Below are 19077 nucleotides of genomic sequence, written 5' to 3'. Positions count from 1 at the left end.
GGTTTGTGGAGAGGTATTCGCATGGGATGGGAGGAATTCAGCAAATATTGTCAGTTTGTTGTTGGGTTGGGGAATAGAGTGAGGTTTTGGCAAGATGGGTGGTATGGGGATCAACCTTTTCTATTGGCTTTCCCAAAGCTGTATGGTATTGCCGTTGATAAGGAGGTTTCTGTAGAAGCTTCTTTGTCAAGGCAAGGGGTGGAGGATAGAAGAATTTGGGATGTTCGTTTTATTCGAGAATTTAATGATTGGGAGATGGATGAAGGGCTGCATTTTCTTCATATATTAGGAGCTAATACTCCTCCAATGGATGTGGGAGACCGGATGAGATGAAAGTTTAGGTGAGTTTCCTTTTTTGTTTGGTGTGTTGATTGGAATAAGATCCTAACGGGTGATAACTTGAAATTGAGGAGATTGGTTTTTGTGGACTGGTGTATTATGTGCCGTCATTGTGGAGAGACGGTAGACCACTTATTTCTTCATTGTGAGATGGCTTATCGGTTTTGGAGCTTTGTCTTTATAACTTTTGGCTTGTCTTGGATTATACCTAGATCGATCCCAGATTTGCTTTTTGGCTAGTGGAATTGGTTGGGGAAGCACTCATCTCAGATTTGGAATTTAGTTCTATTATGCATCCTTTGGTGTATTTGGAAGGAACGAAATCGGCAGACTTTTGAAGATTTGGATAGTTTCGGTGATCAGATGCTTGCTTCTTTTAGTGGAACTCTTTTTGATTGGTCTTGGGCTTGGGGACTCACGACTAGTGATTCTCCCCCTTCTTTCCTTAGCTCTCTTTCTCTTTGTAATTAATTTGTTGTTTGGTTTTTTTTTTTTTTTTTCCTTGTATTCTCTGGGCTTGCTCTTTGTTTTTCTAGCATAGAGTAGCCTTTCGTATATATATCATTCTTACTTATCAAAAAAAAAAAAAAAAAACTATATAGTGGTTTTAATTAGCTTAACTAGTAAAGTGACCTATTGTCAAATAAGACATCTGATATCGAACATTGCCTAAACAAAAAATCAATTGGTGTCTTGGCCCTCTAGGTTTAAAATGTAATTTACCTTTCACCCCTGAAATTTCCAAATATTCAGTTGAGATGCTGTTATTCTTCACATTAGGTTTTGGCTGAAACTGAAATTTGGGTTTTGCATCTTGTGCGTAAAATTGAACAGTTGTTCACACGAGCAATTGAACAAAATTCTGTGCTTCTTTACTAAACGTTTGCTGAGTGAGTTGAGCATGGTATTTTGGTGCAGTGAGGCAAGGAAGTCATTGAATAGGCCACCTTCTCGAAGAGTGCTCGACAATCTCATATACAATTACAGTCCCACTTATTGTGGGAAGGCTGGGTAAGCCCTTTTCTGCTGCAAACTGCATTGTATTTCTTTCACGTGAACATACTAACTTTATTTGATTTTCTGTCTTGACTGTAGGAAGGGATACGACGAAGTTTATATCTTTTCATAACTTCCAAACCAAAATTTTAAGGTCATTTATTATGTATGCGTCTTTTGATATGTGTAGCGTGCATTGTATTTGTTATGAACTTTAAAAGTTGGAAAACATGACATTGATCATCTTTCCATATATTGAAGACTAATACTTCCCACTGGCCTGCTACGTCCTCTAAACTTAATTTGTATTTTATTCTATCATATATATATATATATATATATATATATTTTCTTTTTAACTAATAAGAGTATCCAGATCTCTTCGGGTATCTAACTATTCCCTCAGGTGTATGCAGTCCTTCCCTACCACACGTACTAGGTTATTACAGGGAATAATGGGTGGCTCCAAAATGTTGACGAGAGGATTTAAACTTAAGATTTCATAGATATCATGAGACCTTAGAAACCATTAAGCCAACCACTTGGGGTTGATCATATAATATGCCAATATTTGTTTTCCTTTAAATAGAGAGAGAAAAATGGAAGTGAGGAAAATAATTAAAAGACACAGTTTGGCTAAAAGCTAGTTTGTAGCCGATAACTACAATTCCACTCAATATCTTTTTATTAGATGTAAATTTAACAAATCTTGAATTTTTTTTCTTTTTTCCTTATGTTCTCCACACTTGCAAAATTTCTAGAAGATTAAAGATTAATAACTAAATCATAAATCAAAATTAAAATTTCAAGTTTTTGTAATCTAGAATTATGCATAAAAAATTTGTGGCCAATGGTTACAATTTCATTTAATATCTTTTTATTAGATGTTAATTTTAACTAATTTACCATTGGATTAAATTTTCTTTTTATATTTTCATACTTGCAAAATTTCTAGTAGATCAAAAATTCTCAATTAAACGTTGTTGAGGGCCATTTGTGGAAACCCAGGCAGACAGAAAAACCCAATAATGAGGGCTATAAAGAATTGACAAGATAAATAGCAAAAAACCCATTAGGCCCAAGCGGCAGGAATAATGGACCACAAGCTCAACAAACAAATAAATGGGTTTTGAAGAGGCAAGCGGGCTCAAAGAAGCCAGGAAAGAAAGAAATAGCATCCCATGGGCAGAGTATGAGGTAGAAAAGTGAGAAAGGGCCGCTGTAAGCCCAAGGCAATGCAAACTATGAGAGTAAGGGATTTATGGCAGGCCCATGAACCCCAAAGATAAGGATAAGGTTATTGGGCCGGGAAACCCAATGAAGTTAGTAAAAAGCCCATGGGAGTGTGGAATTAGCAAACGGGTCGAAGAAACCCAAAGAAAGCAATCAGGCCATGCATGCCCAAAGAAAAGCCTAAAGGGACATAAGAGCCCATGAGTAAAAGCAAAATAGTGCCCATGGCAGGCCACTGAGAAAAGGGATAAATGGCTGGCCCAAAAAGAGGTCCAGCAGGATTAAGTTATTACGACAGGAATAACAGTTCAACGTAGCAGGCAATAAAGAAAAACAAAAGTGGGCCAAAGAAATGTAAGGCCCATCATCATACGAAGCCTAGCTCCTGAATGGAGCGAAAAACCAAAGAAAAGCCCACATGAAGGGTCAGGAAACGCAGACGGAGAGTCTCCAGATCACGGCAGACGCATGAGCAGCAGGCAGACTCTTGGACATATCTGAAAGGGAAGCACGCGCAAGGTCCAGGCACCACCAGCCTGTACCCAGCCAATATAGGACGTGGTGGGGCCATGAGCTAGAGGAAAGAGGTAAAGGGGGTATGGTTTGGTGGTGGGGAGAGGGGAAAATGTATATTTGCGACTCCTGCCTAAAGCCCTTTTGGGAGGCACGTCTTGCTGGGATGACAGACCACCCAAAAGAGACAAGTTTGAGGGGGAACCGTTGGGTGCATGCCTTGAGAATGGAGAGAGAGTATTTATACCGTGACAGGAAAAAAGTGCTGCAGTAGAGGGAAAAATGAAACCTGCCTCTGTTTGGCAAGAGTGAGTGGTACACACCTCTAGTGGTCGGCAAGTACGCCCAGACCAGACAGAGGCGGTTAAGGGGCAAAATGGTAAAACCTTAGTCACGGCAGGCACTATAAAAAGGCTCTTGCTGTGCCCTGTAAAGGGGATCGAAAAACAGAGTATATTTTACGGAGTGAAAAGAAAAACAGAGCAAAAAGAAAAGAAAAAAGATAAGAAAGAAAACAGAGATGAATAGAAAGGAAACTAAGGAAAAAGGAGAGTTAGTTCAATGGGCATGTACCAATAGATCGGTTTCCCTCTCTCCCCCTTCAAATCTTACTTTCTTCCAAAACGTAAATAAGGACTCTTTCTTTTTGGGCAATAACCATTCAGGTTCGACTCCCTCAAAGCCATTAATCCCCACGGCAGGATCTTTTTCCTGGGGGATTATTTGCATTGAGAAGAGGCGTTCTCTCCTCTTTGGTTTTGCTGCGGCAGACTAAGTTTAAAACTTGATTTATGCCCATTTGATTAGCTAGTATTATTTTCTTCATTTTTCCCTGTGATTGATATCATTATGACTATAATCATGCTTTATTAGTAGGGAATACATAGCCATTTATTTAAATAGTCAGAATACTCTGTTTTAGTTGTTATTATATCTGTCTGCCGTAACTCGTCTGCAACAGTTCTGCTTGCCGTAAGTTCACTCCTAGCAAACAAGGCATAAGTTTGTGCACAAACCGGCCCAAGTTGAGTTACAATTGGACCGGTCCCAACACCCTTACTCAGTAATATTCGGGCCCATCACCGTAGGAGGCAGCCCAACCCATTACCGCAAGAGGCAGCCCAATACACCATACACGAAAAAGGCCCCTACAAACGTTTAAAAATACGTAATCTAAAATTATGCATAAAAAATAAGTTAATAGTTTGTATGATAAATAACATCCAATTGACAAGAAATTTTATATGCGTGTTAAAAATATAAATAACTTCCACTTTAAAAATTAGATTTTCAAAATATAATAATGTTCATTTTTTTTTAGTGAGAGTTGTAGCTGTCGATTACAAATTAGTTTGAAACCAAACTTTTTCCATAATTAAATAAATGATATGTAAATATAAAATTAATTAAGTGCAATGGACTTGTTAGTGAATTAGGGGTTAGTGATTCAGGGGTTAGAATCTCTAACCCTTATATCCCTGGCCCTTAAGTATCCAATCCTTGAATTACTAAACCACTGAATTGCTAAATCTTGAACCGCTTGTTGGGGATTTTACCAAATCAAAGAGTGATAATGAAATAACAAAATAAACACATCAAGTAAATAGAAATTAGTAATTGACTTAGAAGCACAATTGAATGTTATCCTTAGACAATATTTGTCTTCATATGCAAGTTGCTAAAGAGTTTTTACAAACTTGTCCCTAGGATACAACCAACTTTATTGGGTTTTACATATAGCAATTTTAGAAAATATTCACAAGATTTCTTGTGTTGTGAACATAAACTTCTATTTATACCCATAGAGTTATATTTTATTAAAAGGCAAGTATGGAGAGTTAAAACATTTCATGAAACTGTTTAGAAGGTTTGAAATCTTTTTAAACATTCAGAACAGTTATAAAAAATTCAATTTTCATGAGTCTCGATCGATCGAGAGGAATTGAGCATCAATCGAAGTCTCTTTTCAATCGATCAAACGGGAATCGAACACCGATTGAATCAAGTTGGGACTCCAAGATATTATTCATCATCACTTCGATCGATTGAGCAAAAGTTTCAACCGATCGAACATACTGAATTTTGAATTTCACTTGGAAAATTCCAGATTTTGAATTTTTACTTTATGAAACAATATTCTTCAAACTCAAATATCATTATTACAACATTTCCATGTATATACCTATATATACAACAATCTTCCACGAGGTTGTAATAATATATGTCTCACTTGATTGATATTCTATAATGCATAATGGAAGACATCTTTCAAATTAAACCTCCTTTTAGTGTAATTGCTCAAGAAATCAACTGAGTTAATGGTGGCTTGGTGCTTAAACAAAAACTCTTATATGTTGAAATCGGAAACAATACACACATGAGAATATTCACAATACATTTAAAAATCCATTTTGTTAGCACTATTATAGCCTTGTGCTCTTCCTAGTTTAGTGAACATGTAAAAAAGAAAACCCTTTTACTTTTGCTAAAAGCAACACCACTCATATGTTCACAAAAGTGAAGTTCCTTCTTATGTCCCTGTTACACAGACATTTATAATTTATGAACTTCATTAAGAGTTTAAAACTCATCCTCTATTTCATCATAATAGTTTGCACTAATCTATCTTAAATGAGACACAAATTTAGTGTTCTTACTAATCACGTATCAATAGCTTGTTGTTACCCTTTAAATCTCTTAGATATAACCAGTTCATGATTAGGTTCCTATTATTGGTGGTTCTCTTTAAAGAAGGGTTTTAGTCTCATTCCAATGGATATTATCCTTACCAAGTCTCGAGACACGCTTAAGTAAATGGCCTATTTTATATATAGAATTTATGTAGGCAATGGACTAGTCCAACCACACTTGACTTGTCTAACGTATTCTTGTCTTAGACTTTTAATTCTAAGTTCACATAGTATACAACTCATGTACACTATACGCATTGTAGTTTCACAATTACATTACAAGGAATGGCTCACTATGGTCGTGGCCACGACCCTATATCAAATTTTAGTCATTTTATTTCCTTGCCCATTACCATTTATAACCAATGTTTTCAATTTAATTCTATAGCAGAGTAAGAAATACACATTATTTCTTTAATGCTTACACATAGCACCCCAATATATAGTGAATATCTCACTAGACATAGATATTATCACACATCAATAATAGAATTATCTTTGAATATTCTATATAATAGATATTCATCACTCTTTAATTACTTTCTAGTGATCAACCTCAATATATATATATATATATATATATATATATATATATTTTAACTTTGAAAGTCTACATACTATGAAAGCAATGTCTAGTTTTGTTTCATATATGACACGCAACATGTACTTAATACACTAGCAAACTCGAGTTGTGCATCCGCCTTTCCAGAAATCTCTCTTTTTAATATCGGAATCAAAGTGTCTTTACTTCTTTAATGATATTAAAATTTAAGAAGCAAGTTCCCAACACAATAAGATAACACAATTCCCAATAAAATGAGAAAATATTAATCTCAACACAATGAGATTACTCAAATCTCAACAAAATGAGATAGCATAAATCTCAAAATGAGATTAATATAGTGCACTTCTCCACTATATTTCTTTACTTTACTTGATTCATATTCATAAAAGACTTTCATTTAATTATTTAAGAAAGTACAAACTCACAGGTCTTTCAAGCAAACTTCCTTACCAAGATGACTATTTAAGGAAATTACTTCACATCTATATGATGTATACTCAAATTATATGTGGACACATAATCCAATGTTTTCATTATTGATCCTTGAATGTTCATTTAATGAATTCGCTTGTACATTCTTTATTTCACAAAGAAGTACTTTGAAAATAGGATCACAACATGTGCTTGATTAAACTTAAGACATCTATCACACATGGCAAAGTTTAATCACAATGAATTTAACATCTCTTGATGTTAATTCTTGATACTTTTAACAAGCACATCTTTGATGCACATTAGCATCCTTATGAGTCCATGACACTTTTGAGGGTTATACCTCCACACTGTTTGGATATCATAATTCCACAATTTGAGTTTCTAAACCCCACAATTCGAGTTCTCAACCATTCCAAAATTCACATATATATTCACATTGTAATTACATATATAAAAATGTAATAATCGAATATAGTGAATTTCTTTAAAATTATATGAATGGTTTTTTAAAGATATCAAACTAATAACACAAATAGTTACTAGTACATAGATATCAAGTAATCTATCTTTTCCCTTTTGTTTCAAACTCTTTACTACTAACCTTAGGCCAAAGGATTTTACATCTTATTCTAATACCCACTCACAATCAATTGATTTTAAAACTAGAGGTGGATCCACTAAGACCAAATTATTATTAAATAATATCGAGTCTATCTCATCAATAATAACTTTTACAATAGAAAGCTACATATTTAAGAAGCACAAAGCATTCTCAAAACTTTAGGATCACTTTCCTCAAAGAATACTATGTGTATTTTTTTAGGACTACACTTTTATTACCTTCAACAAAGTAAACAAAAGCTTCACATGAAGTAAAATTTGGATAAAATCCTTTTTATTTCTCACACTTTGACTCCACCTTTGTTTACTTAGTGAACAAGTTTTTAAATTGTTAATATCATTTAATGTGATATTTAACATTAGAGTCATTTACTCATGTTTTAGTAAGTATTGGGATATCCTTGAAATCATATTTGAATTTAAACTCAATAAATTCTATGTCCTTTGATTTCACTTTTATATTAGACATTAAGTCTAATAAACTACATACCACAAAATTTACACAAAACCTACATATACACTTTATAGCTCTTTGACAAATTAGTCCTCTTTGGTCTATCTTTTTACAAAAGGTTAAGCACCCCCACAGATTAAAATGATAAGCATTTGGTCACTTTCTCATTTCATAACAGATATGAAATATCTTTGAGAGAGAACTCTATTATGCACATAGCATATACAAAGCAATGCTTCTTCTCGTTGATAAGATAAGAACTTAGCTGATTGCACTCAAGTTTATGCATTCACCATATCAACTAGAGTTCTCTTCTCTTTCTCTTTTGACTAAAATTTTTTATTAGGATGTATAGGAGACTGTACTTTGGTGTATTATGACATAATCCTTACAAAGAAGAATATACATTTAGAAAGATTCACCATTTTTAGTTAAAACACCATTCAATGCAAATCATCATGTTTATATAAAGTTATATCATGCTTTGACACAAATTTCAAGAATTTGAAATTTAAATGTCTATGTCTAGCATGCCACAAATAAAAGAATCAACAATATAAGCATAACTAGAAACATCTTTATTAATAGCACTTAGTTTGAACATGTCATTAGTAGCATATCCATAACCTACTAATATCCCATTCTTGGACAATATCATTCTTAAATAACAAATTGGCATTTCTTGATATCAGGTACATAGAAAAACATTGTTTAAGAGAACTTCTTGCCAAAATTCAATTTCACTTTAACAATGCACTTTCATGAACTCTTGCCTTACTGTAGATGCCCACAAGCACCTCTTGTTCTGTGGAAGACATATAATTACACATGCAACTGTTGTATTAAGCCTTGTAGTTGCACACATGCAACATTGCACCCGAATCAAATCATCAATAGAAGGATTGATAATTACAGCCATATAAAATATAGTGATCATATTATTATATACCTATCTCACCGTACCAATAATGTCCTTAATGACAATTGTTTCATCTTATTCTTTAAGAACTTACATTCTCAAATTCAGTGGTCACTTTAAGAGTTTAAATTCCCATCCTTTAGATTTTCTACTTCACTTTATAACATTTAAACATGTCAAAAGTCTATTCTTATTTCTCAACTCCAATAAATTTGCAACACATGCAAATATTCTAACAAAGAAACTCATCAACCAATTTGAGATTCAAATTGCCCATGGACAAGAAATCTATACCTTCAATGTTCAAACTATGAACATGGCTTTTAGTGCATTCACAATGTGAAAGAATCATCATCTTGTCTTTCCAACAAAGAAACTTTGTTTCTTTAAGCCTTGTTCCATTGAATCTTCATTATGATCAATTCATTATTTGAAGACTCTTCAAACCCAAGCCAATTGCTCTTTCCACCGTGTAAAATTGGTTTTATCAAAGTGATCCAATTTCACCAAATCATGGTTCAACATCTTCAAAGTTGTACCACCATTTACTCCTTTCATTTTAGCAAATATCGTCTAAGATTGTTAGGGATTTCACCAAATCAATGAGTAATAATGAAAGAACAAAATAAACACATCAAGAAATAGAAATTAGTGATTGACTTGGAGGCACAATTGAATGTTATCCTTAGGCAATATTTGTCCCCATACGCAAGTTGCTAAAGGGTTTTTACAAACTTGTCCCTAGGATATAATCAAGTTTATTGGATTTGACAAATAGCAATTTTGGAGAATACCCATAGGATTCTTGTGTTTCTTTTTCAAGTGAATATAAAACTCTATTTATACCCATTGAGTTATATTTCATCAAAAAGCATGTATGGAGAGTTAAAATATTTCATAGATCTACATGTTTGGATGCTATGCCTAGTGCTTTTATAGCTTTACTAGCTTGTAACCCGTGCATCGCATGGGATTTTTAAAGCAAACAAAATATAAATCTTAATGCAATGGGAAACAAACTGTTCTCTTGAAGTTAATTTTTTCAAACCTCATAAATATTCACGATTAAAAATAAGATTTATAATATGTAGCAAATGAATTTATATAGTTTCCGAAGCAATGTAAGAGTAACTTCTTTTTTATTTTTTATTTTTTTATTAGTGCAAGTATTTTTTTTTTCACATATTGTTTTATTATGACTTTTGATAAGATCTTATATAAATTATAGATTAGCTTTCAATAACCAGTATACATAAAAATTGTACTCTCATCAAGCTACAAAACTGCATGTTGAAGAAGAAACTAAAATATACCAATTTAGTTGGAGGATTGTTATTTGACTGATTAATAAACTCAGTGTTCCAAAATTAGACTCAACAATTTCTTTAGATTCAAAATAAAAAAACAAATAGCTTCACTCCTAACTCCTAAGCAAGTTCACAAATAATATCACAATAAGCATGTTGTTGACTGCAATAAATCCTTGATGTTTGTTTTCTAATAATGAAGACTTTACAGTCATCAATCAAATACAATTAGATCATGGGAATCTTCTCCAAAAATTTCTAACTCCATCAACTCCTCTGGCTTTGGAACTGACCTACTAAATCCTCCAAAGATGAAACCACATTTAGCAATAACCACATTTAGCAATCCAAAGCACGATCTTTAGAAATATGTTATCCCCTTTCTACTGGAATCCCATATTGCTAAACATGAAAATTGTCTTCACCATCCTATGTGGGTTTATCTTCTCAGTTTCAGAAATTTCCAAGAGTAGATCAAAAACCTTTTGAAAATCTATGTTACCATTAGTAGGAATATCAAAAGAAGTCATCTTATATTTAAAGTGATTTTGAAGTGAAGCTTGATTAAAATCACTTAAGCTAACTATCATAATACAAAAACATGCAATAGAGATTCCATATTAATTTGAAGAAAGGAATAAGACTTACAACAATGAGTTTTCTATCATTGAGCCTTCTTTTACCACCTTTATTGCAGCAGCAATTGCTACACCAGATGAAATCCCCACCAGAAATAAACATGCTCTCACATTCACCACAAATTTTGAAAACTAAAAGGACTAGCAAGTAGCAACAAAGTAATAAATATAAGGTAGTGTTGATATTAGCTTTCAATTTATTTTGACATTGTATTGTGAATGACAAATCAATGAATATTTAAGAAAGATTTTAGTTACATATCTTTTAAATAAACCAAACCCAAAAAAAAAAAAAAAAAAAAACCATGTTGCAAGCACAGTATTGATATCAAATGCTAAACAACAAAGTTTTAGGAATAACAATATAATCATAAAAGCTAGACCGAGGTAGTATTAAAACAAAGTAATGTTATTTTACACACATACAAAGAATTTGAGTAATTATCAATATTCACCAAGTGTGTGTAGATTCTTTTACACCCTGCAAAGCTTTGGTATGATCTCTAATTATGTATTCCATCTTAGTCTTTTCAAATCATTCTTTTACAAATAATAACTTAAAGGTGGGTACATATGATGCACATATTATGATAAGTAATTAATCCAACAAGCTTGGGGAAGGATTAAATCCAAAAATATAATAAGGTAGTGTTGTAGAATTGTAACAGACCTCAAACATGTATGAGTGAAAGTTAAAGCCTCCTTCAATAATTTGTAACATATTATAATCTTTGATCATTTAAGCATTAACAAAATTAATGAATGCAGGAGCAAAATATAATGGCCATTTATAACTGGCATATATTATAATCTTCAGGTAATTTAACAATTTCCTTATCCAAAAAAAAAAAAAAAAAAAACAATTTCAGCCAAAGAAAAATTGGTTTAACTTAACAATATAATAGCTATAGTAATTTGCAGCTAATAAGGTGGTCATTGGAAAGAACATTTACCTCATGCAATAGAGACTTCCTTACTGTGGTTATTCATACAATTTATAACATTTATTTTGTACTGGATCAAAGGTCATTAGCTAATTCTTGAAAGTATGACGTGAAGGAATCTAGAAATAAAGGAATTAACTGAATGCTACAAAGAACAAATTTAAGAACAATTCTAATTTGTAGCAGATCCTAATCAAGTGAATGTTAAGATGCATGCACTTCTGCCAGTAAGCTAATATCTATATTTGCATGATCAAAAAATATTTTCCTTGTGTATTAAAATAACACAAAAAAGGCCAAACAAACAACTAAAGTACATGCAAAATAATTTTGAATTAAAAGTTGTCCTAACAACATTTATTTGAAACTTAAAAGTAAATTAAATATTTGATACTTGTAACTTGATCATATTTTACTGGGTGAATGAAGCTTACTCTCTTCCCTTGGTATCCCTATCACATAGGATTAAAAATTCTTAGGTTAGCTAGTGTTCATTATTCCTAGAATTGGTCCAATATTTTCCAACAGCTTCACTCTCAGTCATCACAACCCAAACTTTGGTGGTATTTACAGATGAGCCTAACAAATTACATTGAAATAAAACAGACATGCCTTTTCACAATTAGTTGGAGCCAAACAAATTAGCCTTTAATGCAATATAATCACAATCATGTGAAATAGTCTTTAAAGGCAAGAGTTATGAAATAAAACCTGAACATAATTAAAATGAAACCAAAAAAATAAAATATAGACTTTATAATAATTTATTACTCAAACAATTGGTAACCACATTCAAATTCATAGTCATGTAGATTATGTTTTGATATAAACTCGAATTTTTTTTTTCCAAAAAAAACTAAATATTAACCTAAATCAAAATTCAACCAAAACTATAAGAAGGAGAAAGAATAAATTGTGATGAGAAATTTTAAAAACACAACACCAAAACACAAATAAAAACAAAACAAAAAAACCATGAACTTAAATTAGAGTTATAAGAAAGAACAAAAATTCACCAAAAAAAAGTAAAGAGAGAGAGTACTCACATTTTTTGTATGGAAAAAAATGGATTGAATAAGAAAAATGATATCAAATTTATATAAAAAGAAAACATGAAGAAAAAGAGTCAAAATATAAGAAATAATAAAAATACGAAAGAAGTGTAATAGTAAATGTAGGGACACGTTCCGCGACGAACTGCAGTAGAGTTGGGTTCGCGCGTGAGTGGGCCCATACAATATCATTTGTAGAGAGTGGGTTCGAAAGGCTAGGCCTTGGTTACCCAGCGGTGGGTTTTTGTGATGTTCATATGTGATTAAAGTGCCTTCACCCTTGGAGTTTTTCTCCTGGAGGTGGACTGGAAGCCCTTTCTTTTTGGCCAGTCTTCCCAGCCCCCCTCTCTAGATTACTTATTTTTTCTTTTATACTAGCCTGCATTCATTTTCCTTCGTCCACGTGTAGGGTCAACCTTTCCAACATTGATACTTGTCCCGTCAGTCTAAGACAAAAGTCGTAGGGAGTGGTTGATAAAGCTAAAGCATACGGCTCTGTTAGGTGCAGAGCTAGGTATGGGGAAGGCAGTAAGGGCAGCCTTTCCTGGATATTTTAGATTTTCTTTCAAGTTTGTCCTTATACCGTTTTTGCCCTTCTTCTTGGTGGAGCTTTGGGTCAGCCGAGGACTGTACTGTCCTCGGCTGCTTCTCCGGGCCAATTGGTGCTTCACGTTATTGAGTTTGGATTGTAACCCTCTTCGGCTTGGGCCTTAGGGCTCCCCATGAATAAATGGGCTCGGCCCAGAAATCGTTGGGCCCCACAATAGCCCCTCAAAACCCTGCTGTCCGACTTCCTGGTTGGAGAGGGGGGTTTTGATAATACCGAGCCTTTATTATAGCTTATTTAATTCAGCCCTTGACTGACGTTGGCGACTCTTCACCTGCCCAGGGAATGTACCGATCTACAAGATATTCCCCTTGATTTGCGCACGATGCATTTATGCCGTTTGGTTATCTGAAGCGCGCCTTTAATATCTTCCCTTTACGAGACCTCCCAGGTTCAACGGTTTTTGATGACGTGGGGGAATGAAACGGGCGTATTCATGTTTGCAGATTTCCTTGGAGATCTGAACTCATTAAGTACTCTTTTCTTCGTCCCCTATATAAAGAGAAGAAACAAGAATTGTTTCTCCCACAGATGAATTCCTTTAGTCCCACCAAAATTTGAAACCCTTAGATTCCTTCCGGAGTTTACTCTTATTCTCCGGTTATACCTTAACCTGAAACACACTCACCGTAGTAATAAGCAATGAAAAAACTATTCCCCTCCCAGAAACACCATGTTCTAACGAAACTCGAAATGGCTCGATCAGGGCAAGGATGGCGGAGACTCAAGATTTGTCTCGCCCTTCTTTCAGCCAAAATCCGAAGCAAGGACTCGTCATGTCACATTTTTGGCGTGACTGAGCCGAGGACACACATCATCAGTACTACCCGCTCTCTCATGAGCATATCTAATATGGCGCCAGTGTGTTAGGAGTCAGGACTGGGGCAGGGACTAAGTGCCCCTGCTTCTTCCTCTCTTCGTTCACTGGCGCCTCCTTCCGCCTCTCTTTCTTCCTTCTCATCTTTTCCCTCTTCTTCTCCTCCTTCTTTTACTCATGTCCTCCATCTTCCTCATTCATCTCCTCCATCTTCCTCATTCATCTCCTCCATCCTCTTCTTCCTTGTCCTTCATTTTCTTCTTCCTTCTCCTTCAACTTTTTCTAAAGAAAGTTCTTCTCTCAATATGAGCAATACTGAGGCAGAGATTGGAGAGACTTTGAAGACGAGTTTAAAAGACACCTGACTGTTTACTGACCTGTATTGCGAATATTATTGTTGCTTCGGCAGTTTTCCTTTTGTATAGGCTTGTTTAAGCCCCTCTTCGTACGTTGTAATAATTTTTCATATTAATAAAAATTGTTGTTATTTTACTTCGCATGTTCTGTTTCTATGTTTTTACAAGTTTACAAGCGCTGCTCGGCACAATAATATAGCATTTGAATCAATGACAACTAAGGCCGAAATACTTGCTAATAAAGAGATGTCACCATAACTTTAATAGCATTATTTGACACAGCAATGCCTATCTGTGAATAACGATACTTACCCAAAACAATGCCGACACTAGAGTTGGATGCTCTATGCGATGTAGGAAGTAATCATCCGAGGACATATTTCCCACAAGAATGAACAACCCCCGTAGGCTACCAAATAGTGGGGCGTCTCGCCATCATCCTAACACTTTTATCGGCCTCAACATTTTACAGTATTTGAGCCGAGGGCTTTCCCCGTCCGAGTAGTGGGCGTCCCAATAGGTTTGAGTCCGAGGACTTCGCAACGCCTTGGTTCTGTCCAAATCCTAGTTTTATCATCTAGGTAGTTGGTTTCCCCACATGCTTGAGTCCGAAGACTGTAGTTCATTTTCTCCTTTTCCTCAGGTATTTCGCGAGGTACCGAGCAGGAGGTTGTCCTCGGCAACGGCTATTCCTCGGCGTGGGCCATTGTCCCTGGGCCCCCATACGGAACGGGCCTGGGCTGCGAATTTACTAGGCCCACAACCTAAAGGGTATTTCTGTAGTCTTTGGTCACGCGGAACTTTTTGGCGTCCCAGTGTTCGAGGTGCACCTTCCCGAGACTCCTTTAATCCCATAGTTGCAGGTGGCGTTGGAGATTGAGTCAGAGCCATTTTGTCTGTAGCGTTCCTTGGGACGCTGCGTGAATTAAATGCCACCACCTTATCTCTTTAAATAAATAGGAGAGAAAATTGCTTCACTTACGCACCAATTCTCCAGTTTCCTCCCAAATCACAACTCCCATATCCAGTGATATCCCCCCTTAGCATAACATGTTTGAGGCGAGGGTTGGGGAGAAGAAACTCTCTCCGCCACAAAGGCGTCGTGTCCTCCTGAGACTCAGAATAGTGAGGTACGGGCAAAGGAAGCATAAATTCAAGAGAATACTCCGCTTCGACAGAGGGGAAAGGGTGTTTCTCCCTCTTCTAGTCAAAATCCGAAGCAGGTACTGTTCATGCCAGAATTTTGGTGTGTCAGAAGAAAGATTCTCTGCCATCATCGTCTCTGCCCTGTCGCAGGTAAATTTTTGATGAAGGCTTCTCAACTTCCGGCTCCCTGCACCTTTCCTTCAACGGTGTGAGGCTCAAGTTGGGTTTCTTTTGCTGCCTGAGTTATGGGCATGTAAAAGCCTTGAGGAAGAATGAGGTCTTGGAGCAGTAGCGAACTTCTCCTCTGATCCACTTCCTCGGCTTTATCTTATTCTCTTGTATCTTTCTTTCTTTTTGGTTATATGGTTAGCTTTAGAAGCCAACCTCTCGTTTGTACTGCCTCTTCTGCTTTGTATTATTCTCTTGTATCTTCCTTTCCAATGATGTAGTGAGCTTTGACATAAGCTGATTCCAGCTTTTCATTGTACGCTGTACTGTTTCTTTGTTTTAGTAAAAATGGAAATTTATTTACTTGTTTTGAATACTATTCTTTTAGCAACACCACTTTGTGAATGGGTGTGCTCCATGTGTTTGTTTCTCCTCGGCGATATTTAAAGCAAGAAACCTTGAAACACAATCCAACTAATTTTAATTTGCCGACACTACCAGGCATAATAATAACAATTCATAGTAAGTTGAACTTAGGAAACTAACCGAGATAATGGTTGAACGTTCTGTAATAAGTGCGAGAATACTGTTTGAGAACGACAAATTCTAAATAATTCATCCGAGGGGGTGACCGAGCATTGAATGACTTCGCTTATGCTTTTGGAAACATGTTGCTCCATTCCGTACTGGTCCCTTTGGTGTCGAGGATTCGAGGGCAAACTAGAGAATCAATGTAGTTCAGGAATTGACCCCGTTGTTAATGGAGAGTTTTCCTTGGGGAGGTTCTAAGGTCTACGTAACGTAGTTTTTTTCCTTTGTAAGTAGTTGGTTTCCCCAGAAGCTTGGGTCCGAGGACCATACAAGGCCTTGGTTCTGTCCAAAACTTGTATTCTCTTTATTTTTTATTTTCCGAAGGTTAGCTCCTCGAACAAGGTGGGGGAAGCTAGCTTGATGTTTGAAGCCCTTAGACTGGTCCATGCCATTGACACTGCGAGGCGTAGCCCCTAGTGGGAACTTATGTTGGAATAACAACAATGTGTCGCCGGTCATAAAGGCATCCTCATAGACCTCCGCTCGACAAAAGCTTAACTCCACCGCCGCCTAAGCCAACGCGCAAGCCATCCCCACAGACGGCGCCAATTGTAGGGACACGTTCCGCGACGAACTGCAGTAGAGTTGGGTTCGCGCGTGAGTGGGCCCATACAATATCATTTGTAGAGAGTGGGTTCGAAAGGCTAGGCCTTGGTTACCCAGTGGTGGGTTTTTGTGATGTTCATATGTGATTAAAGTGCCTTCACCCCTGGAGTTTTTCTCCTAGAGGTGGACTGGAAGCCCTTTCTTTTTTGCCAGTCTTCCCAGCCCCCCTCTCTAGATTACTTATTTTTTTCTTTTATACTAGCCTGCATTCATTTTCCTTCGTCCACGTGTAAGGTCAACCTTTCCAACACTGATACTTGTCCCGTCAGTCTAAGACAAAAGTCGTAGGGAGTGGTTGATAAAGCTAAAGCATACGGCTCTGTTAGGTGCAGAGTTAGGTATGGGGAAGGCAGTAAGGGCAGTCTTTCCTGGATATTTTAGATTTTCTTTCAAGTTTGTCCTTATACCATTTTTGCCCTTCTTCTTGGTGGAGCTTTGGGTCAGCCGAGGACTGTACTGTCCTCGGCTGCTTCTCCGGGCCAATTGGTGCTTCACGTTATTGAGTTTGGATTGTAACCCTCTTCGGCTTGGGCCTTAGGGCTCCCCATGAATAAATGGGCTCGGCCCATAAATCGTTGGGCCCCACAGTAAAGTAGAGAGTAGTGCACATATAAAGTAGCAAAAAGGGACTAGAAAAGTTTAATGAAGTGTAAGAATAAGTACGGACTAAAGTGGGGAGTATAAGAGAAATTTTTTTTTTCTTTTTTAAGAATAGGGAGAAGAAAAGTTTAAAAAAGAAAAAGAAAAAAGAGGTTGAAAATAATTGGAAAATAATTGAATAATGATGAAGCACAATGATCATTGTAGCAGAATTTATTGATATATATATATATATGTATATTATATTAAATGATGGAAAGATTTTCTTATAACCAAAATAAATATTACATTTCAACTTTTAAATATTATATAGATATTAAAAAAAAATTAATTAATATTTTTACTCTATCTTACCTCTTATATAATAAGAATACTTTCGGACATTCAAAATTTGTAGTCCACCACGTGAAAGTCGCTTAAATAATAGTCCAAAAGAGAAATTATATGCCCACAATATTTTCACAATATTTTTACAACAAATTCTAAGTTGCAAGTTATTACTAGTTGTTATTATTGTGGCAAAAAATTAATCTTAGTATTAAGCTCAAATTTGAACCAATAACAACTAACCACATGTGATTTATTGTGAAAAATATTGTAAAAATGTTGTGGACGTAGCATCTCTCAGTATAGAATCTTCAGCAACATTGGCTGTCAAACATGGTTTCAGATCATCCGATAAATATGCAAATTTTGGTTTGACAAAGGTTTGTTTGTGTTTTTTATTTTATTTTTTGGGGTAATTACACTAAACCCACCTGTGGTTTGGCATGAAATCACTTTGCCTACCCGTGGTTTAAAAAGTGTCACTTTACCTACGTGAGGTATGTTCCGTTTGTTTTCCGTAACCCACGTAACCCACCCCTGTTAAAATCAGGGGTAAATATGTATTTTTGCTCAAATTTTATATATCTCTCTCCTCCCAAAACAAAAAATAGCATAAAAATGCAAGAGAAACAAGATCAAAAGGGAGGGTTTTGTGAAAATTAATATTTGGACCCTATATTCAAAACTCCTAATTTCATAGTAGGAGAACATCAAATTGTCATTCCATTTGTTGGAAATTTCAACATCAAATTGATTTCGGGCCTAATTCACGAGCTTCACCCTTCTGATTGCCCCAATCGACTAGGTCCTGATGCAAATCAAGGACGAAAGGGCCTTAACCTTTCCTGGCAAGCTGAAGGGAGATCCCAATAAGAGGTCTAAAGACAAAATACTGTCATTTTCACCGTGACCACAGTCACGATACAGCCGACTGCTACGACTTAAAACAACAGATCGAAGCCTTTATCAGGCAAAGAAAGTTACAAAAGTTCGTTAGTAGGGAGAGAGTGGATCCACCTCAAGAGCAGCCTCCTTGACGGGACAATGAATGTCCAAGGCCCCCCCTGGGAGACATAAGAATGATTGTAGGGGGTACAACAGCTACCCAGTCATCCAAAAAGACCCGTAAGACTTACCTAAGGATGGTCCATAA

At 35.7% G+C, this 19077-nt stretch overlaps 1 protein-coding gene across 3 annotated transcripts in view; it reads left to right on the top strand.

The window, feature by feature from the left end:
• The window catches only part of LOC126695054 (gamma-glutamyl hydrolase 2-like), a 47838-nt gene extending 46226 nt beyond the window's left edge, over positions 1-1612 (top strand). For 2 of the 3 annotated variants that reach the window (XM_050391664.1, XM_050391665.1), the window contains 2 exons: positions 1258-1350; positions 1435-1612. In XM_050391664.1, coding sequence (XP_050247621.1) covers positions 1258-1350; positions 1435-1468 — 127 coding nt within the window. In that variant the 3' untranslated portion in view covers positions 1469-1612. The remainder of the gene's footprint in view (positions 1-1257; positions 1351-1434) is intronic. The other variant, XR_007645957.1, reaches the window with a different exon arrangement.
• The last annotated feature ends 17465 nt before the right edge of the window (positions 1613-19077 follow it).

Source organism: Quercus robur, chromosome 8, assembly GCF_932294415.1.
Source record: "Quercus robur chromosome 8, dhQueRobu3.1, whole genome shotgun sequence".
Taxonomy (NCBI): Eukaryota; Viridiplantae; Streptophyta; class Magnoliopsida; order Fagales; family Fagaceae; genus Quercus; species Quercus robur.
Note: the sequence above shows the minus strand (reverse complement) of the source record. Positions and strands in the feature narration are given on the sequence as shown.